Source organism: Mytilus edulis, chromosome 8, assembly GCF_963676685.1.
Source record: "Mytilus edulis chromosome 8, xbMytEdul2.2, whole genome shotgun sequence".
Classification (NCBI taxonomy): Eukaryota; Metazoa; Mollusca; class Bivalvia; order Mytilida; family Mytilidae; genus Mytilus; species Mytilus edulis.
Window position 1 is genome coordinate 39,001,609 of NC_092351.1, and position 24,115 is coordinate 39,025,723.

Sequence of the window (24,115 nt, forward strand, 5' to 3'; positions counted from 1 at the left end):
TTCTACGAAAGCCGAGAAGGCTCACCTATAATTCAGAATTCAACATTCGGAATTCAGAATTCGGAATTCAGAATTCAGAAATATTCGTTTTATAATGTTATAAACTTAGTTATTATTGTAATAATTACTATTTGTTTTCATTATGATATGAAAATTTAATACCTGTCTTTATATCATCTATACTCCTTCTTATATAAAGAAATTATATTTATTTGTCCATGGCATAATCTATATAGGAGGGTTTGCTTTCATTTCATCTTTGTGTGTTTACTGGTTTTAAATCGACCCCTGTAATCCTATGGCTATAACTTCCACCCTTACCTCCATCCCAACATACATGTACACCACTACGCTGTTTATATTCCTTGTCTTTATTTACTCTCTAAAAACATGCATGTTCATCAAACCCCGAAAATATCTAATTTCGAACAAAAAAAGCGAAAATCCGATTAGCGTTAAAATTGAATATAGAATTACATAAAACTTAGCTAGTAAAAGCTTTTTCATGATCGAAAGATAATTTCTCTGGCAAAACTTTGTAAAAAAAGTATTCTCAATTATCCGTATTTTGACATGTAGATCTATACGGACCTCCATATAGTTTATATCTATAATTTGGAAAGGATTATTTAAGGGGAAAGGGGAAGGCGACAAACAGGTGACGCGGATTCTAGCACTTTTCTAGCTTTGGGTTTGCTCTCTCTCTCAACACTATATAACATGCCTATGAGTCTAACTACAATCCCTTTTTTTGTCATTTGCCCTTGTATAAACGCGGGTGTTGCTAAACGGCGGAAACGGAAAACGGAACGGAAACAGAAAAACGGAAAAAGAAAGAAATAACATTTTGTTGTTGTTGTTATTTTATCTACATACAGTCAGGAATCTACTTCGTCAAAATTATCTACCCATTACGCCAGTTCATTTTCTCAATCGTAGAAATGGAAGCCATTGTAGGGATGACGCGCTTCCAATTTTGCTCTTGAAAACCGATAAATGTATCCACATAGCACCATTACCATCCTTATATGTCAGTTGTATTTTAAAAGACAAATGTATCTATTAGCTAATGAGCACAAGTTAATGATCTTGTCTGCTTTGATTCAACTTAAAACTATTGTCTGATCAGTTGTCAGGTGGAATTTTCGAAAATTCTTAAACATTTAAACAAATTCCAATTAAATAATTTTGAGGAAGGGCAGACTAAAAAGTTTCAGTGCTTGAAGATTATAAACCCTAGTTATCACAGACAAAAAATAATATTTTTTCGAAGATATGCATTTTCATCATCCAACTTAAAAGACTGTCGTCAAGTACTTTTAGTAAAAAATATAGCTATTCGAACACACCTACTCTGATTTTGTGATTCATTAGATAGGTATTTCACTTGACCCATATATTTCATCTTTTCGTACTGTGATTTTTTTATGTTATAAAGTCAACCTAGAGCTTTGATATATAAAAATGATAGAATCTGAAGCGAGATGATATATCAAATACTCTTGATCTGTACGTTTTAAAGACAAAATATACACCTGAAACACGCCCTAACATAAAAAGGTGCACGTGATTTTCTCTTTTCGATACAATTGTTAACCATTTCTTGGAATTTTTTTTGAGTCACATAATGGAAGGGCAGACACGAAAATTACTGAACTAATAGATTAATATGTTCTCCGTCCATGGTATTTTTTTTTTAAATCGGAGGTTATGCATTTTCTACATCCAACTTGATAGATACCCATGTCGTCGACTTGATTTCTAAATGTTCTGCACTACTATGTAATAGATAAATTGAAAACTTATGCAAATGGTGTTTTTACAAAAAAACACTTCGTAATTGAGAAGAAAATTGTCGTTTTATTTGTTTCTATTAACTTTTAAAATTTTGGTTACTATAGTAAACATTACAGTAAGCATTTATCGCCTTCTCTAACATGTCTAACAAAGAGCTTCGATTCTTTTGTTCTATTTCAACCGGGTTTCCGCCTTCATAGGCCTATGTTGTCTTTTTTTTATAGTATAATATATGTTTACAAAGAAAGATAAATAGATGAATGCTTTTAAAATAAAATATTTTATAGCATAAAGTATTGAAATAATTAGCAAGAGATGATGAGACTATGTTTTTTTTTTGTTGTTTTTTTTTAATATTTGATAATGTCATGCGTACATCGTTTGTAACCGGAAAGCATGTATCAAATTTATATCGTCACCACCGGGATTCGAACCCCGGTCGCCTGCGTGTCAGTCAGTGCGTTAACCCACTGAGCCAAAGAATCGATTCCCTCGCCCAGGTGATTAAGACTGCCTTTATATGTTCTACGTTCACGCAATTCGATATATTCTGTTCGACTGTTCTTATTTGAAAAAAAGTCGGATAAACGTCAATAAGATAGTAACTCAACAACAACAAACAAATCCACATACGGTCTAAAAGTTGGACATTGGCCTCGATTCTATAGATAGATTGTGAAGTGATCAAATTTTGGAAAAATGATTTTAATCGTTTTTTCTTTGTTTCTTTTTTTCAATTGCCTTAACTCAGAATGATTAAATGGTGTATCTTGTTGCGTTGTTCTGCATTGGTGATTTTCGTTGTATCTTTTCTTTTATAATGCCAATGGAAAGAAAACATACAAGAAACCTAATGGGACAATGGTGTATGGACAACAACCGGTAAGCCGAAACCCGGGAAGTAGAATAGAAATTTGAATACACTTTATTTTAATGTAAAAATTGAGAAAATCACTCACTATACTCACTATATACTACACACTCTTTGCTTGCGGAAGTTGCTTTCGGAAGCATAAGAATGAATAAATCCAACATCGAGTTTTATCTGGTTTCCTGTAACTGTTTAATTTCAGTTTATATGGCGCTTTTTCAAAACATAATATTAATATGTCTGTAACGTGTTCTTATCGATGTTTTGGCGCAATCATTAAAGACGCCATATAATTGTAACTGGGATATTTAAGAAAAGCATTAATAATATTATAATAATCTATCTGATTACGCATTATGTTGGATCATACTTTATGATCATCTTTTAGGTAATGCATGTTTGAGATAATTAGCGCAAATGCATAAATATCTGCTCAGGTATTACGCCGGTATTCATGACTGGTTTATGCCAATTATCTTGAAACCCGTATTTAAAAGATTGCTAAAACCTTTCAAAACAAAAATGATCAACAAGATAAGATCTACATACAAGTCAAAGTTTCGTTATAGTAAGAAGACTTTTTCAAGTAATGATTGCCCTTAAATGTCGACTTTTTTAATCATCTCTTGTGTTTTGGGTTAAAAAGTAAAGATAGAGTGATTTTTGACATGGTTTATTCAACTTTCAAGTCTATAATGTTGGAGAGTTCCCATGATTGTTTAGATGCACACAGACCTAGATGAAATGTCAACATATTTGTTGTGTGATTTTGTTAATTCAGTCGTTATTGATTTTCGTAGTTCTTTCCATTTCCCCCTTATATTCCGTCCATAGAAATATTTCTTTCCGTTTTCCTTTTCGTTTCTCTTTCCGTTCCGTTTCCCGTTTCCGCCGTTTAGCAACACCCGTATAAACGCATGTTTCTGAAGGGAATTTACTAGTTCCGTGAAACGTTTTCTCGGAAAGATGTTTGATTGTGAAAAAAAGTTCAGAGATATATTATATCCTATATTTATTTGCAATCCCCTTTCCACTGACGCGATTAGAACGTGTACATATCTTGCTGAGAAAGGCGATATCAATTTCCCACGATTTTTAGTGTGGTAAAAGCAAACTTACACAATACTGAGTACATACAAAAACGCAACACAACAAGTTTGAAACTTTTATTACAAAATAACAGTTACTCCATTATCTACTATAATAAAAGCAAAAAAAAAAATAATAACCTGGGGTATTGCACATGTTTCTTAATTCATTTGGATCGATCATAATAGTTTAACGAGTGAGTGAATGAATTTTGCTTAACGTACAGAAGCAAATAAACTATATGCATATTCCTGATGTGAACATGTGAATAAATGATGAATAAACTCTGCTTTGCGTTTGTCCGATATGTTGACCCGGATACGAATTTCAAAGTCTTTTGATTGATCAGCGGACAAAGGTTCGACATTCTGTACTCAGACAAGCATGCTAACAACGAGACCATCTAGTTTGTTTAGTATAATCATGGATGTTTAAATATTACTTCAATGGTATAATATATTCTTCCCTGAACAAATATTTTTTATAAAGTCTTGTTATTTACATAGCTACAGATATATTTCATGAGAGATAAATTGTCTCAATCTTTAGACAAAATAATGTTCCATTTGTTGTTGCGTTTTAAATGACACTCACTATACAAACGGAAAGCAATGACCGATCATCATAGACTATCAATTACAGAACTATTAAACTCATTATGTATGTTTATCTTAAGCCAGCAAATTCTCAAGGTTCTAATACTATAATCTGACAAGTAAATAACCTGTGTATTCCTTATCTTTATCTTTATCTTTATCTTGTATTTAATTTGAAGTCGGTCGCTGTTGAACATGTTGAAAGTTAGCTGTTATAATAATAATAATTACTGTATTTAAAGAATTTGACTCAATTAGCATTCACTAATCTACCTTGAGACCCTCACAAAAATAATACAGAACAAATATTATAGATATTATAGTCTTTGAACATATCATGCTATATATAAATGATTGTCTGTAGAAAAGGAAAAATAAAAACAAATTATACATTTAATTTATTTTTCAGACTTGTATATAAAGATGGGTTTTTTTTTTTAACTTATAATTGATAATAAATAGTTAATAACTTTTTAAATATAACCACTATTATTTGTTCTAGTACTTTAATTTATGATACTGTTATGACAAGTGTGTAGGGAGGCACGCGCGGGAAATGTTCATTCGAAACAGTTGATTGACATACAGTAACACATGCGATGATAATTTTCATTTCCCACATCACGTATCTTAAATTTTGACTTGACTGTATTTAACTTAATAAAAAAAAAGGAGCAATATAGAAAAAGTTGGCCAAGTTTTGTAATAAATAATTTTGTTTTGAACATGCTCCAAATTGTCCACCTGACAGGAAGGACTCCACCGGCCGTCAACATATACTTAAGGGGTACACCAGATGAATAACGGAGTTTAACGGATATGAACGAACACGAACAAACGTATAACGGATAAAACGGATGATGAACGGATCTGAAACGGATAAATGCCAATTGAAAATTTCGCGTCAGAAATGCCAATTATTGGTATGTCAGATTTCTTAAGGTTCATGAATTCTTATTATTCATAATCGACCTTAGAGTAAGGGCGATTCTTCACAATTAAGCAGCTCTTATTCAGGTCAGACACTGACCTTTTACTGTATTTTGAAGAATAAACTAAAACCAGTTACACCTAAACATTTTGAATATGTATGCGATGTACATGTATTATTATTGTCGCCTTTAATTTTTCCGTATATATTGTTCATCCGTTTTATCCGGTACGCTTCCATTAGGTGTCCGTTTTATGCGGTACTCGTCCGTTGGATGTACATTCGACATCCGTTCTGTCCGGTACGTTTCCGTTTCTCGTACGTTGCATATCCGGTGTGTGTCTGTTAGGCATCCGTTACACGTCCGTTTTATTCGGTCAGAACATCAACGGACGCCCAACGGATAACAATTTTGTCAACGGACAACTTTTATTTTCATCCGTTAGGCGTCCGTTCATGCTATCCGGTAAGGTGTGACCGAGGCTTTACAAATTGAGATGTTATCTGTTACTCATCCGTGCGCGTTATCCGGTACAGTGATCAGGGCACGGTCAAACGATCTGTAAACGTATCAGAATTTCTTAAAAATATTTTCAAAAATGTAAAATTTTGATTCCACAAAAACGATGGTAGATTTCAATAGTTGAAATTGAAATAGCTGAAGAAATTGAAGAAATTAGATTTTAAAGGATCAAATATTTGTATATGTGCGTTTAAAAAAACACTATTACGGTATTGTTGTATAACCGCTGTCCGTCCGTCCGTCGTCCACACTTCGGACAAAATAACTCAAAAACGATTTTTTAACTTTAAAACATCTGTGCAACCTTGCATTATATTTTGCCTGATAGGAGCCGACAAGGTGACGTCGCGTGAGTCCTACAACTATTATTTCGACATCCAATTATTCCGACAACCCATTACTCCGACAGCTCATTATTCCGACAGCTCATTTTACCGACAATGCATCTGCCATAACTTTTCTAAAATGACCAACTCCATTCTCCATATTATTTGTATTTGTCCGTTTTTATTCCCATTATTCGCCTCATGTTGGATATTTGCTGGATATTTGTCTCAGTTCCTTGGAGATTTATCTTATTAATTGACCCCATAAGGATTATTGCCCTTTAAAGTCATTCTTTTGCAATTTTTTGTACACTTTTGTAATCTTTTACAAAATTCTTATCCTGCAGAAACTTCAGGGCCAAATTAAACCAAACTTAGCCTGAACCATCCTCAGGGAATGTTGTCTAGCAAAATGTATCTGAAAACGTCACCCATCAACCAAGATAGCCGCCATGGCTAAAAATGTAAAAGGGGGTAAAAAACAGTTAAGCTTATATCTCTGAAACTTAATCATCAAGATCTATCTACCGTTGAAATTTTCACACGCATCAGACAACCTGCTGTTTGATTACTTCCCTGATTGGTAATTTTTAGGACATTTGGCAGTTTTATTCTTTATATTCTTGCCTATATAGTTCTTGAGTGTCCTTTGTTTAATATGCACTGCAGCACATAGACCAAGGTGAGCAAAAAAAAGCCTCATGTTTTGTTTTGTCATCTCTTCTTTTCACATGTTCAGTAGATCCAATTGTAATTAATACCTCTTGTCATCGTTACAAAAACTTTTTATTACCTTTGATTATGACTTAAGAGCTACCTTAGTCTTATAAACAATTGCTGGAAATTTTGTCGGATTAATTCGAGTCAACATCAATGTGTTGACTTTTGAAGAGGGTTAATTACTTGGGGAGTATGAAATCTGCAACAAAATACAGATGGATATATTTAGATACGAGTCCGATAAAGTGATGCTTGATCTAAGGTCAGTACTGTAAAAAATATCTTTATCTGATTCGTATCTTTTTCGTTTTACAGTGAAGATACACCTGGATTCGCACCTTTAGTGAAGAAGAACTGATTAAGGTGGTATGGGAGTCTAAAATAAAAATGATAGAATTTGTTCATACTTTGCCAAAACGTTGTTTCTATTGATACATGTTGAAAAATATAATAAAAATGATAGGTCACCGCGCATTTTCTCAAGCTACAGGACGGGACAAAATGACACATTTTGTATGGATTATACAGGAAAAAACACCATTTTGCGATTAGAAACTAAACAAAATGATAGAATTGTTAAATACTTCAGGAAAAGATAGCTTTCAGACACTGTTTTGAGAATATCAAAAGAAAAGATAGGGTCACCGTACGTGTTTTCCGGCTAAAATACAAAATAGGAAAATTCCATACAGAATCCTTCAGAAAATGCACTTTTTTAGAGTTACCTCCCCTTAAAATGCCAATTTAAAAAAAAAAAAACAACCGAAAATAATTAACATTTGCAAAAATATAAATATTTAGAAGTTATAGTCTTATAAATTGGTACTTTTAAATGAAAATGTACATTAAACATCTGCATTCCTGCATCAAATTTTGCTAACTTGATGGAAAATCTGGACCTTTGATTCTCTGTTTTTTACAATCCAAGATGGAGGAAGACACCCATACCACCTTAATACGACGTTAAACGGTTGTTTTCAACTTCTTCTTTTTTTCGAACATGATACATTCGGGGGTGGGATAGGTAGTATTTGTATTATCGTGTAATGGACATATTTTGATGGAGTTAAAAGACTTTGAAACTAGGATTGAAAAACAACGTAGGGGTGTATGTTAGGACGGTGATGAGGGGGACTTTTTGAACCAGAGACCTACAGGGTAGATTCCAAAACGGCAAAAGCACAAAGATATGACGAAAAGAACCCCCACTATAGATTATATTATATGGACAACAAAATAGATATAAACTATTTATATAAGGTGGAGTAGTTAACATAAAGACAGGCATACAATTTTCATATCACAACTAAAACATATATCAATTATTACAATATGTATGTTATAACACTTGATAAAAATGATTTCCCAATTCTGAATTCCGAATTCTGAATGCCGAATTCTGAATGCCGAATTCTGAATGCTGAATTCTGAATTATGGATGAGCCTTCTCGGCTTTCGTAGTTTTCATATCTTTTATCAAGCTATAATTTAGATTTTGTAATTTATTAGTTGACCATTTATTAAAATTTTCAACATGTCAAGGTAAAGAATCTCAAACATAATAAAAATAATTCAGCATGTACTCTTCTTTTTGTGGTTTAAAAGTTTCTTTAGACAAGTAAGATGCTGAAAAAATATAACATACATATATAAACAATACCAAATTTTCACATTATTTTCTCAAAATGGTAACAAAGCCACACATTTGCAATTTCTTTAATGAAAAACGCACAAAAAAAATAAAACTAGCCATAATTCTTCAGTTTTGTACATTTCACAGCAGAAGATTATATAATTTAGTCATATACAAACTTATAACCCCATCAAAGTATCATACTTTACATAAATTTTAAGAAAATCAACCAAAAACTGACCAAAAAAAGACTCTTTTTGTGGAGTTATCTCCCCTTCTCATGTTAATTTCCATAGGAAATTAAAAATGCTGATTTTGAGTTTTCCTCAAGTTAGATTTTATGGGACTTATTTCTGTGTATATTAAGGGCTTAATGCTATATATTAGAACTAAAACTTTTTCTGTTGCAATTAGTTTGAGGTTAAATCTTAGTTTGACTGGACTATGACAGCGTATGAAGCATCATTGTCGTCTTCCTTCTGAATAATAAATCTGTTAGCTGTCTACGAGGGATTAAAACCCTACGCTCAAAATTCGTAGATCGCAGTCTAGATAAAAAGGGATTATTTTGTCAATTTCAGGTGTCAAAGGTTTAGTATATCTAACTGCAGTCAATTCAATATTTATTTTTCTATATATCAGTTGACCTTTGTAAGATAGCACATTGTTTAATGTTTGTGTCCTGGGTTGGTCCTTAGATTGGTTACGTATAACTATTTGGCTTCTATCTATTTTTGATCTGAGCGTCACTTATGAAAGGAAGATGAAAGATACCAGAGGGAACTCATAGATTGAAAATAAACTGACAACACTATGGCTAAAATTAAAAAGCCAAACAGACAAATGATAGTACATAAAACACAACATAGAAAGCTAACGACTAAGCAACACGAACCCCAACAAAAACTGGGGGTGATGGCAGGTGCTCCCGAAGGGTAAGCAGATCCTGCTCTACATGTGGCACCCGTCGTGTTGCTTATGTTACCACAAATCCGGTAAATAGAGTCATACGAAGACGAAACGCGCATCTAGCTTATTAAATTGTGTTTTTTTTTTTTCGTTTTTAGTCTTGGCGTTGTCATTTTATTTTCGATTTATGAGTTTGACTGTCCCTCTGGTATCTTTCGCCCCTCTTTTATAAGCCTGGCACCTTGCTAACTATTAACACCACTGGGTCAATGACACTGCTAGTGAACGTTTCGTTACCATGGGTATCACCAGCCCAAAATTATTCGAAACACTAAGGATTTTCTTATTCCAGTCATAGATTACCTTAGACGTATTTGGTACAACATTTTGGAATTTTAGTTCCTCAGTGTTCTACAACTTTATACTTATTTGGCCTTTTAACTGTTTTTGATCTGAGCGTCACTGATGAGTCTTGTGAAGACGAAACGCGCGTCTGGTGTATTAGATTATTAGCCTGGTACCTTTGGTATCTATATATTTATGTGAACTAAAGGAATGTAAATGTATTGAACTAAAGTTTTACAACCATATTCTTTATGTGGCCGTCTTAAGTCAGCAAATTGTCGGTCAGTGGTTGTCGTAGGGTCTTTTAAGTCATGTTTGGTTTGGATTTGTTCAGCCGACTATACAATAGGGTTTTTCTTATTGTTGACGGCATATAAGGTTAGCTATAATTTCTTACATCCTATCAACTCTTTATTAAGGTAGTTTCTCATTGAATAACTCAACAATCTAATAAAAGATCAATATCATGAATATTTTAACGTCATCTGCAATTGTGTTGTTTTATTTACAGTATGTTTTAAGACAACACATTAACACTAACCAATCAGTGCATAATTTTGAAAATTGTTATTTATTTAAAAAAAAAAGATATACCATATCTTGATTAGTAGCACACATGCATCAAATACTACATTTTACGCTTTTGTTTGCTCTTTTCCTTTAGTTAATTGTTGTGGTATTTTGCTTCTTTCAGCCGCTTTATCGAATGTTCTTTTAAGTGTGTTTGTATGGCTTGGCATGCCATCAACTAGATTCTCAGGTTTGCCGTAGTATTTTGTGTTGAGCATTTTTGCGTTGTTTCTTGAGACTGACTCACCCAAAAAAGATGTCGACACCGTACGGTTTATGACATTAAATCTGTTCGTTTTATTGTCACAATTTGGTACATCTCTTTCTATAGTTTCTTTAACATGCTCTTCAATCATGCTTTGTGATTTCGGCAAGTGTCTCCGTCGACTTTGAAGTAAGAAGTTTGCGTTGTATTTATCATCGTCAATCAATTTAACCACATTCTCCTCTGACTTCATGAACTCTGCACATTTTGATTTGGTTATTTCTCCAAAGTCCGATATCGAATTGTCCGTTGATATTTTTTCTGTCGATGCACTGATATTCTTATTTCTTGATGTTTCGGATGAAACATTTGTTCTTCGAGTTTCGCCAGTTGTACATGTTTTGTCAGATTCGTACTGGGTATTTAAATCTCCAGAACAACTTTGGTCGAACTTCGCAGTTTTCAAAACTACTCCATTAACAACATTAGGACCTGAAATGTTTTGTTTTGTTAGCTTGTCCCTGGTTGATTTGACGTTTGAAAAGTTCTCTTTAGAGTGCTCGATGACTACCAAGATATCATCTGAACCATTTTGCTGTTTTAACGTTCCAGCTTCACGCATATTAGAGTCATCATCTGGTTTTCCTTTATTTTGCCTTATGGATTGGTCCTTTTGTGGACTATCTTGTAAATCAATTACAATATCGGATATTTCTAACTGGTTAGTGACAGTCTTTTCAGATGGAATAGTTTGAACTTGAATATTATCACTTTTTGTATTATTGTTGGTGGTTTGGCTTGGAAAAGTCACATGGTCATCGCTGGATATTGATTTGCATGATAATGGTGGTGCAATGACACTTTCAACAGACTTCTTTCTAGCAACTATTCTATCATTTTTGGGTTCGATATTCGTCTGAACCGATCCTTTTGCTAAAACTGGGCCATCAATATGTAAAAGAAGAACAGGCCAGACAACATATTCAACAATAGTTCCCGTTCTGTTATATTTGTTGAATTTGTTGGAATCCATGGTCTTGTTTTCGATATTTTCGTACTCAATAACCATCGGTGGGTCTGAACAAACCATGTACCAGCACAATTCTGAACATTTTCGTACGAACTCTTTTTCTGTCCCCGATGTTGTTTTGTTTAATGAGCCATAGTCATCAGAACATTTCTGAAGATCAAACAAATAAACTAAGAAATTAGTTACACAAAAAAGACAGCAGTGAAACAGATAAATAAAAAGAACATGCGAGCGAATCGACGAAAAATGTCAAATAGACCACATTTGTTCACAATGAATTTCTTAAACTATTCAGCAATGCTTTTAAACTTCTTGTTTTTGTTTTTGTTAAAGAAGGGATGAAAGATACTAGAGGGACATTTAAACTCAAACATTGAAAATAAAGTGACAACGTAATGGCTGAAAAAGGAAAAGACAAACAGATAAGTAAAAGTACACAAGACATATGCATGTACACGACATAAAAACTAAACTACGCAACATGGATCCCACCAAAAATTTTGGTTGATCCTACTTCACATTTGGCACCCGTCGTGTTGCTCATGTGATTATTAAATAGTATCTTGTTAACAAACAAATAGGCTGTTTGCCCCGCCACATTATTTATTTACATGCCTGTCCTAAGTCAGAAGCCTGTCATTCAGTGGTTGTCGTTTGTTTATGTGTTACATACTAGTATTTGTTTTTCTTTCATTTTTTTATACAAATATGGCCGTTACTTTTCTCGTTTGAATTGTTTTACATCGTCATATCGGGGCCTTTTATAGCTGACTATGCGGTATGGGCTTTGATCATTGTTAAATGCTATCAGGTGACCTATAGTTGGTAATGTCTGTGTCATTTTGGTATCTTGTGGACAGTTGTTTCATTGGCAATCATACCACATCTTCTTTTTTATATGTTATAAAAATTCAAGACATACCTTCTTAACCGAATCAACTAACGTACAACTACTAAGTCGTTGTTCTTTTGCATTCTGAAGAAATGACTCGCTTGCTTCAATCAAAACTGCATTTTCTTTCCCTTTCTGGTCATATGCATTGACTCGTTGATTCTGTATGTGAACAAAAAGTTCTCTTTTATAATTACCGATTGATATTAGATTAACGACAGAACCATTTGAATAAGTGTCATAACTTGCTTAAGCTATCTGTAAAAAATCAACAAGTTACACTGAAACAAATTTAAGAAATAAAAAACATGGCTTATTGGATTATGTTCAATATATAGTTTTGTACAATTACCTATACTATAAAGACTATGGTTGACTACGTTCAGAAAATTAAGATTTTTACAAAGTGTCTGCATAGTTGCTGCATCTTAATCCTATTACTTTCAAGACTTTCAACTCTTTTAAAAGCACAAATTTTCTATTGTTTTTTTAAGATAAGTTTGACCTCAAGGTAACATATTTGTAGTTAATGTTCAAATAATCTTGATCGTGCAAGTTGGTGTCACATATGTCATTACATGTGTTATTCATCCTTTTACCTTAAAGTTTGTAAAGTGAGTATTACCATCTTTGACATCAGCAACATTTTTATGATTATTGCATGTGGTATTTGACTATGAGATAAGATAACAGAGAGGTGAAAAATACTAAAGAGACATTAAAAGTCTAAAATAATCTGACATAGGCTGGCTTAAAAAAAAAAGAACAACAAACATAATATTTTAGTCTCAAATGCATGAATGTTGGTTTTTATTGGTTTTAATTATTGCTGTTATTGTCTGCCATTAATCTCAGATCTTTAGTTAGTCTCTTTTTGTTTTAGATGTATTTATATTTGTGTCAATCTGATAAGTTATCCTTTTTTTCAACTGATTTTTCGTATGTTGTTTTATTCAACTACTGCCCCGCTTCAGAGAGGATTCATGCCTGTAAAGTTGTTCAACCAAGCAACATTCTGTATGTGCATGTCTCAGGTTAGGGGCCTGTGATTCATTGATTGCTGTGTAACATATTTATATTTAGGTCACTATTGTTTACATCAGAAAGTCTATTGTTTTTTTTAGATTTATTTGTTTCACAATTGTCTTTTCAGGCCTTAAATAGCTGTCTATGAGGTATGAGCTTTTGTCATTGTTGAAAGCCGTACGGTAATCTATAGTAACCTACATTTACTCTCCCTCGTGGAGAGTTGTTCATTGGTAATCATACCACATCTTCTAAAAATTATATTGTCTTCCACAATTATAGGATGTACAGAACACATGTGACATTGTTCATCATAACTTTCTTTGCCTCTTATTTTGTTTCAATGATGATATGTCGAGTGTTTTCTCACATATGGTATTGGTACAAAATTATAATCCTGGTACCTTTGATAACTATTTGAGACATCCGCTTTTTGATTTTACAAGCATGGTTTATTGCTGTTGTCAATAAACGTCCATTACACATACATAATTACACGGAACATATGATTAGATTAAATTGACACTGTTTTTAAATTGACCACACACACTTTAAAATTTACAGCTTTGCAAATGACATTTGAGAATTGAAAATTTCTAAATTGCAAAAGCAATAACAATATGCATAATTAATCAATTAACCTCACATCATTTATCGTATTCAATTAATGACGACATAAACTCACCTTTTTCAATGTTATTTCTTTCACACCAGGAAGATGAAGTATACTAACAAGTTCCCATACTTTTTCATGCATTAACGTGTTCTGTGAATTGAATATTTCAGTGCATTTCTTATAACACCACTGAAAGAAAATGAAAAACAAAAATAAAGTTTCCCTTGACTGCTATCCAAATGAAATAGTGTTTGCTTTACATATGTCTACATTTAAAAAAAAATCATAGATACATTATTTTATGAAATCTGAAGATTAATTTTTGGCATTGCACAAGTCATGTCTTCTCTGACTGTTCATGACGTTAAAATACTAAATCCCTGGGATGTGTTTTAGTTGATTTTAGTCTCTGATGCACGATTTTTTTTTGTTATCAATTGTTTTTGGCTTTCAACTAGCTGTCAGTAACTGCGAATACTGTCAAATCGTATTTTCGTTAATTCGACCTGTTGATACTGTTTATAATGCTTTTTTGTTATTTTATATTAATATGGATCTTGTCTATATCCAAGCTTTGATTATTTGGAATATCTTCTAATTTTTACTTCTTCTAACTGCATTTGTATAAACTTCAAGATCCTGTATTATTAAAACCGTTTTTTTCCGAAAGTGGTTATTTTCGTAGGGTTAAATATTTCGCAGTGGTGTCTTGCCATGGCTTTGTTTAGACTTGTTTGTTTGCCTTTTGGCCTCGAATGTTTGTCTCTAATATTTTATTAACTGTGCATTTGCATTCAGATATCGCAGATCAAATTTATTCGTTCATAGTGTATAAATTTACGTTTTTTGATTGAGTTAAGCCTGCCAATTGATATTTTATCGGGTGTTTTTCTATGTTGTGATGTAATGCTATTGTTTCAGAAAAAGGGAGAAGGTTTGGTACCATTAAAAACGTTTAATCCAGCTGCAAATATTTGCACCTGTCCTAAGTCAGGAATCTGATGTAAAGTAGTTGTCGTTTGTTTAATATGTAATTTATACTTGTATCTCGTTTCTCGTTTTTTATATAGATTGGACCGTTGGTTTTCCCGTTTGAATGGTTTTACACTAGTAATTTTGGGGCCCTTTATAGCTTGTTGTTCGATGTGAGCCAAGGCTCCGTGTTGAAGGCCGTACATTGACCTATATTGGTTTACTTTTTTAAATTGTTATTTGGATGGAGAGTTGTCTCATTGGCACTCACACCACATCTTCGTATATCTATGTGGTTTCATTAACGATGGAAAACTATCTACAGAGTAAAAGCGACGTAGACGTAGGCAAATATTATAGGGCACCGAACGGCCCGCAAAAATGTGTAAAAACCATACCGCATTAACTAATTATATAAAATGAAAAGTACATTATCGATTTTTTTTAGATTTTTGCATTGTTTAAACTGCAGGATATAATATGATACCGTAACTTCGTAGTCACTGGGGTAAAGCTGATGACCGTAACTGCATTCACGGTCATCCCAAGATGTCGGATGAAAATTTAGGTCAGTTTCTGTATTGTCTGTTAAAGTGTTTCTATATCATTTTCTTTACAAATCATACATTGAAACGATGTAAAGTTATAAAAGAATCACTCGGAAATCACTAATTACTTCTGAGAAATGTGCATGAAACGGGAAATTCGATTTGAAAAAATCGCCAAGATGACCGTAAATCACAATCGAGATGACCGTAACAGAATCAGCGATTCATAACAAGGCTGACCGTAACTGCTATTAAGATGACCGTAATTTGTAAATGATGACCGTAACTTTTAAAGGATGACCCTCAATTCTAAGAAATATCCGTAATTATATAACTATCTTTTTGTATCAAATGATTGCCAAAAGACATGCAAATGAACAGGAAGGGAAAACATGCCACAAAAGCGCGATAAAATGACACCTTACAAGCATAATAAAAAAAAATGGGATGCACAGCCTTCAACTGCTCGACAAAAGATTTTTGTTTGTTTCTGGGATTCCTTTTAATGACATATAATAAATACACATTTTTAAAAATGCCAAAAAATTGCATGTACACCCATTGATATTATATCGTCTTTCATTTTGTCGTGCAAATAAAATAACAGAAATATTTTGAAAATATCATTCGAATAAACTAGTGAAGGTGAGCTCCAGCAAAGTAGATCCTTAAAATAGTATTGTACGAAAAGCGTATCACAAGGCGGAACGTTGTCAATTTGTATATATACAGAAATGTTATTCATATAGTCAGGATCCTACTTCTTCAAAATTATCTCCCCATTACGCCAGTTCATGCTCAAAATCGTAGAAATGGAAGCCATTGAAGGGATGACGCTCTGCCAATTTTGCTCTTGAAAACTGATAAATTTATCCACATAGCACCATTACGCTCGATCGTTATATGTCAGTTATATTTCAAAAGACAAATGTATCTACTAGCTAATGAGCATAATGCATTAGTTAATGATCTTGTCTGCATTGATTCAACTTAAAAATATTGTCTGTTCGGATGTCAGATGGAATTTTTGATAATTCTTAAGCATTTAAAAAAATTCTAATTAAATATTTCGTGGAAGGGCAGACTAAACATTTTCAGTGGTTGAAAATCATATTTTTTCGAAGATATCCATTTTCATCATCCAAATTAAAAGACTGTCGTCAAGTACTTTTAGAAAAAATAGCTATTCGAACACACCTACTCTGTTTTTGTGATTCATTAGATAGGTATCTTACTTGACCCATATATTTCATCTTTTCGTACTGTCATTTTTTACGTTATAAAGTCAACCTGTAGCTTTGATATATAATAATGATATAATCTGAAGCGAGATGCTATATAAAATACTCTTGCTTTGTACGTTTTAAAGACAAAATATACACCCCAAACATGCCCTAACATAAAAAGGTGCACTCGATTTTTCTCTTTTCGATACAATCGTTACCTGTTTTGGGGATTTTTTTCTTGATTCACATAATGGAAGGGCAGACACGAAAATTTCTGAACTAAAATATTGATATGTTCTCCGTCCGTGATAAAAAAAAATCGGAGGTTATGCATTTTCTACATCCAACTTTAGATACTATATATAAAAAAGAAGATGTGGTATTATTGCCAATGAGACAACTATCCAGAAAAGACCAAAATGACACAAACATTAACAACTATAGGTAACCGTAAGGCCTTCAACATTGAGCAAAACCCATACCGCATAGTCAGCTATAAAAGGCCCCGATAAGAACCATGTCGTCGACTTGATATCTTATTGTTTTGCATTACTATGTAACAGATACATTGAAAACTTATGCAAATGGTGTTTTTAAAATAAGGAAATTGTCGTTTTATTTGTTTCTATTAACTTTTTAAAATTTTGTTACTATATCAAACATTACAGTTAACATTCATCGCTTTCTCGATAAACACAGAGCTTCGATTCTTTTGTTCTATTTCAAAAGTGTTTCCGCCTGCATATATCAAAGACAAATTAAGATTTTAATCTGCTTCCTCTGGAACCATACACATGGGCTCGATTACCAAATATTCGTATGTATTATTAATGTTTTTAATGCTCCATTTATTGGCATTATGTTTTTCTGGTCTGTGCGTACGTTCGTCCGTTCGTCTGTTTGTCCGTTTGTCCAGCTTCAAGTTAAATAAAATTGAAACTTAGTACACATTTTCCCTAGGGTATGATCTTTTTAATTCTCAAGCCAAATTACAGTTTTATCCCATTTTCATAGTCCACTAAACATAGAAAATGATAGTGTAGATGAGGCATCCGTGTACTAGGGACACATTCATGTTTCTTTAAATTTTCGTCGTATCGCTGTCAATTTGTGTTAAAATTTTAACGTCGATATCAATAAATATTTCATTGTTTACGAGCAATATGCAATTTACTATCATTGTTATAAATCCTAAATATGGCCAATTATATTATAGTTCAAAACAAGAGGCTGTCACAACGACAGTAAACCGGATTTATTAATATTTATTTGTGTCCTGGCAATATCACAAGAACCATTACTGATGAATGGTGAAAGTGAAAATCGTCAATATCAAATTTGACCTCCATTTTGTCATCATTATCAACATCTTAAAATTTGAAAAGCTTAGATTGAATGGTTCATGAGTAAATGCAACAACGTGAATGGAAACGCCATTTCACAATCTTTCAAGAACCATAACTCCTGAACGGTAAAAGTCAAAATCGTCATTATTGAACTTGACCTCTAATTTGCCATCAGTAACAACATATAAAAATGTCAAAAGCTTTGGTTGAATGGTTCATGAGAAAATGCACGGACACGACTGGAAACACCATTTTTCAATGTTTCAAGAACCATAACTCCTGAACGGTAAAAGTAAAAATCGTCAATATTGAACTTGACCTCTAATTTGCCATCAGTAACAACATATGACAATTTCAAAAGCTTTGGTTGAATGGTTCATGAGAAAATGCACGGACACGACTGGAAACTCCATTTTTTCAATCTTCAAGAACCATAACTCCTGAACGGTAAAAGTCAAAATCGTCATTATTAAACTTGACCTCCATTTTGTCATCAGTAACAACATATTAAAATTTGGGAAGCTTAGGTAGAACATTTCATGCGTAAATGCACGGACACGAATGGAAACTCCATTTTTCAATCTTTCAAGAACCATAACTCCTGAACGGTACAAGTCAAAATCGCCATTATTGAACTTGACCTCTATTTTGTCATCAGTAACAACATATTAAAATTTGGGAAGCTTAGGTAGAACAGTGCATGCGTAAATGCACGGACACGACTGGAAACTCCATTTTTCAATCTTTCAAGAACGATAACTCCTGAACGGTAAAAGTCAAAATCGCCATTATTGAACTTGACTTTCATTTAGTTGTTAGTAACAATATATTAAAATTTTAAAAGCTTTGGTTGAACGGTTCATGAGTTAATGCACGGACAACATTTGATTGCCGCCCGCCAGCACGCCCGCCCGCCCGCCGTACATCCCCAAATCAATAACCGACATTTTTGTCACAAAAATCCGGTTAAAAAGAAATTTATGAAACATATTTATATCCGCTAATCGAGCCCTTATTGAGATCGACAAACTCAACAAAAAAGCTTTGAATACAATACGGATATTTCTTAGAATTTATGGTCATCCTATAAAAGTTACGGTCGTCCTATATAAATTACAGTCAGTCTTTACAAATTACGGTCATCCTTTACAAGTTACGGTCATCTTTTTACCAATCACGGTCATCCTTGTTTTATGTTACGGTCATCTTGAAAATATTTTGATTATGATTTACGGTCATCTTAACGATTTTTTCAAATCGAATTTCCCGTTTCATGCACATTTCTCGCAAGTAATTAGTGATTTTCGAGTGATTCTTTTATAAATTTACATCGTTTCAATGTATGATTTGTAAAGAAAATGATATAGAAACACTTTAACAGACTATACAGAAACTGACCTAATTTTTCATCCGACATCTTGGGATGACCGTGAATGCAGTTACGGTCATCAGCTTTACCCCAGTGGTAGTACCAGTTAATCGATTTATAAAAGGTCTTTTCATATTAATTTGAAACCGATAAGATGTAGATTATAATTTTATAATTACATCTACAATTTTTAACAATTTTTTCTCTGGTGTTTCGTCTTCGTTTCCCATTTTTTCGTTTTTTTGAAAGATTTCTTCAAAGACATCTGTCCATTCATCTGAATACAAAGAACCCCAACGTTCTCCTATTTTTGCAGGTCTGTTAGGATTACCGAGATCAGTAATGGCTGGATTTCCTTCTGTAAGCTTTTGACCGGCCATTTTACTTAGCCTAGAACAAACATTATCATGGTTAGCTCATTTTATATATAGAAATTACTGTCGAACAGGGTGCACCTGAAATGAAAATGTAACAGAAAAGTGTTTCCTTCTGAAAGTAAAATGTATTGTATAAATGCATAATTAACGATCTTCATGATAATATAGTTTGTTTCTGAAAACTATGACGTTGCTTTCTTTATTGTGTTTTAAGTTGCACACTTGATTACATAATTATATTTGTACATACATGTAAAGACTGCATCTGCCATTTAACATGGTAAGTATATTATCATCAAATGATATATTTACGTTTTATGTATAATCATAGTACATTGGAAACATACATGTCGGCTGCTAATAACAGATCTGGCTATCGTTTCACAAAGAATCGTACGACAATCTTAGATCGTACGTCGGTCGTACGTCGAATCGTAAGTTTTTGACCGTTTCATAAACAAACGTAAGTTTGATCGTAAACGTAAGTCGTACGATTCTTTGTGAAACGATAGCCTGCATTATAGAGAAGGATACAGGAGGACCATTCAAATTTACGAGTCGAAAATGAATTTCCAACGCCATGGCAAAAATAAAACACACACACACAGACAGACAGTACACAAAACTCAACAATGAATGCAAGTAAATTATACATCTTCTTTTCATTTTCAAGTAGACTATATGATCAATACTTTTCTACATCGTTCTTTATTTAGCCTTTTAACTTCTATAATCTATGCGTCATGGATTAGTCTTTTATACACACATCGCGTACAAATTATAAGATAAGTATATATGATGAGTTTTAAACTCGTTTATCTTACGAAATATTGACCAGGACGGAAATATACATGTAAAAACGGCTAGTAGTGATTTGTTGATTTATGTATCATATTCCCTTTGCTTAGTTTCCTTTTTACCTTCTCTGGCATTGGACAAATGTTGGACTCTGGTTTCTTTTGAACTAAAATAATATACCTCGACAAAGCCTCATCTTTTTCCTTTACTAAAACTGCCTTTTCCTCCTTCAACTTCTTGTTCTCTTTGGTAAGAATATCATTTTTGTTACTGACTTCAGTTAAAAAATGATCGTTCTTTTCCAATTTCTCTTTTAAGTCATAAATATCCTCTAATGCGTCAGATTTAGAACCTTTTCTAGTAGCTTTGTCATACTTTTCTACCACAATATCCACATTATCCATTATGGGGATCTGGTTTCATAACTGTGATTTGAAAAAAATATGAGTATCCATGTATATGTATAACAAAGTAAATTACATCGAAACTTATTCAAAAGAAATCAGGAGGTATTCAATGACTATTTACTTAAAATTAGTCCAGACTGTACATGTGTTCTTGGAATAAGGTCGATTTAAAAAAAAGATATATTAGAAAATATGTTTGTTCATTTAACTGAAGACAGAATTAAAATGTCAATGTCATACTAGAGCACATGACACATTACATATATAATTACCAAATTTCTTTGAAAACAAAACGGATCCAATGATCAACATAATAAACCATATCAATTACTCTTTATATCTTGAAAGTGAATCTCAAATTTTGAAAAGAAAATTAGAAATATTGACCTGTTTGGCGGGGAAAGTATGAATGCAAATAGCTAAGATTAGTATTGTTACATGTAAACTGAAAAATGAAACCATAGATTAGAAAAAAAAACCCATCATACTTGGAAAGAGCATTGGAACACAAAAGTTGAATAAAGAAAGAGAAAAGAGAATAAATTGAAATAGGGTAGTTTTTACTTATCCTAATTAAAATCAAATCCCTTTATCAAAACGAAACTTACCATATTTGAAAGAAACGCAAATAAACAATCCGGGTGAAATTATAATATAAAACAAACAGACAAGGAAGTAAAACTATTGTTGTAAATTGTTAACACGGTGTAAATAGGTCCAATCGGTAAAAGTATTCACAACCGATATTTTCAATTTTTGGAGATATTTTTTTTGATGGTAACGAGCCAGTAAATATACTACATTCATTGCATTATTTATGTTTGTTTACGATGAGCACTTATCAACAAGCATAAAAGACTTGATATGTTACTAAAAGTAAACGAGCATCCTTTACTTCAAAAAAAGAATTTTAGTAACTAGGGATTCGGTTATATAAAAAAATATATTTTTTGACTAACAGTTGCGAAAATTTGGCGTCTATTAAGCTGTGTGCGAGATGTATTTACTTGCAGCCAAGTCTTTTTTTTTTTTAGGAATGTTAATATTTTGATGCTCCAGGAGAGAGTTTTACAATCTTTGCAAACTTATAAACACTGACAACAACCCTTTCGGCGCTCCAAATGCATCCTAATGTAAGTATAAAAGTCTGCCCCTTTCCAACATGCAATTGATTTTAAGTCATAAAAGTGACAGTCTAAATTTCCTGCGCTTCATCATCTGATAAACTATGAAAACAATATACATGTAATGACTTAAACCCAGTGCGATACACACACATCTTAAGTGCTTAACGGGGTGTGTACGATTTGTACAAACTTACAAAATTGAAATAAACACAGTTTGGGGTTTGTCAATCCTCTGTCCTTCTGTGTATGCCATGAAGAAGTGACTCGCGTATTGCAGGCCTCTACATTATTATTTTTTTCTAACTTGTCGGACAAGTTGCAAGAAAATCAACTAATATTGCATACCAAATTATTAGCCAGGTGTCTAAGAAGACGAATTTGAAGCAGCTAAACATCATTTTTTTTTCTATTTATGAAATCACATATGTAAAAATAAACATCCAGTCGCTGTCAATGATTTTCTAAAAGAAATTGAAATGATTGGACACAGATTACGAAGAGAACACAATATTCAACACTGACTGCAAGCAATACAGTTTTCGAGTGATTAATATAATAAATAACACAATGTTGACTACTGCACCCGAAATCTGAGACTTTCCGTCTTGAATTTTCTTGTGTTTGGTATTTTTGTTGTTTCTTTTTATTAGAATACCGCCTTTCATTTATTACAGCGACATGCCACATGAAAACTGATTTTGAATTACGTAAAATTACAGCATATTTACGCATGTATCAATTTCGTAAAATTACTTGTTGCACGATAACATCAATATTTGTTCAGAATTAAAGTCATATACAGTAAACATTGTAGATTGTTATTTATAAAGAACAAATCGAATTTCTGTAAAGCCTGTCATTTAATAGATATCAGGGGGAAACTTGATTACAATCGCCACGCACACAATTTTTGCTTGCAGTTGAATGTTAAATATCTTAAACTATTCAATGCCAAAATTCACTAGCCGGACAATCAACAGTTTTTTCGATTAACACTTTACGTACAGTGTGTATGTGTGTTTCCTATAAATATATATACCAGGAAGTCAACTTTAAACTATGTCAAGTGATAGATAAACCAGACAAATGTGTACAAATATAGATATATAATTTATGTTATATATTACATAGATTGAAAGATTTAGTTCGTTCAACTGTAATTCTCATTTATTGTTAGAAAATGACGGTTAAAAGAAAAACTTAGTTTACAGCGTATAAGAAAAACCTTAGAACATGTAGAGTTTGGAATATAAATTAAAAAAAAACATATAGTACATGATGATGTTATCGTTCAGAATATATGAGATTTGGATTGGAACGCAAAATATAAAAGAAAAAAACAAGATAATTTTTCTCGGAGGAAGTGTTCTAGTGATGTACATGTATCATGGTTTTATTCCAAAATAAACTCGTGTATAACGGGTTTACATGTGTTTCAATTTATATTCTTTTCCTTCCGGATTTTTGAATAAAATATTCATGTCCAATGAAATTATAATTTGTATAACATAAGGTAGAATGGTGCGATTGCTAATAGACTAACAGAAGATGATATAAACCAATATAAGACAATAACAATCAAAACCAAGGAGTAAACAAAGACTCACAAAACCAAACGACATTTACATAAACAGTTATAAATAATAATTAAGAAACAACACGAACTCCACTAGAAACCGGGAGTGAAATCAGGTGTTGCGGAAGGGTAAGCATTTCCTGCACCGTATACGGCACCCGTCGTGTCATTTCTTTGTTCAGTTCGGTAATGATAAATCACCCTTGTATACCATTCAAAAAAGAAATGCTTTATTGGATTTATAAGAGTGTTAATACTTGTATCTTGAATGGAAATTCTACATTTACTAA

At 32.7% G+C, this 24,115-nt stretch overlaps 1 protein-coding gene across 1 annotated transcript; it reads right to left on the minus strand.

Annotated features, from left to right (window-relative positions):
* Positions 1–10,288: 10,288 nt before the first annotated feature.
* Positions 10,289–21,831, minus strand: LOC139485510 (uncharacterized). Its single transcript, XM_071270039.1, has 6 exons — positions 21,731–21,831; positions 20,896–21,140; positions 19,720–19,930; positions 14,149–14,268; positions 12,468–12,599; positions 10,289–11,695 (listed from the first exon to the last, which is right to left on the minus strand). The coding sequence occupies exons 2-6, from the start codon at positions 21,117–21,119 to the stop codon at positions 10,376–10,378; spliced, it is 2,007 nt and encodes a 668-aa protein (XP_071126140.1). The 5' UTR covers positions 21,120–21,140; positions 21,731–21,831; the 3' UTR covers positions 10,289–10,375.
* Positions 21,832–24,115: the final 2,284 nt, after the last annotated feature.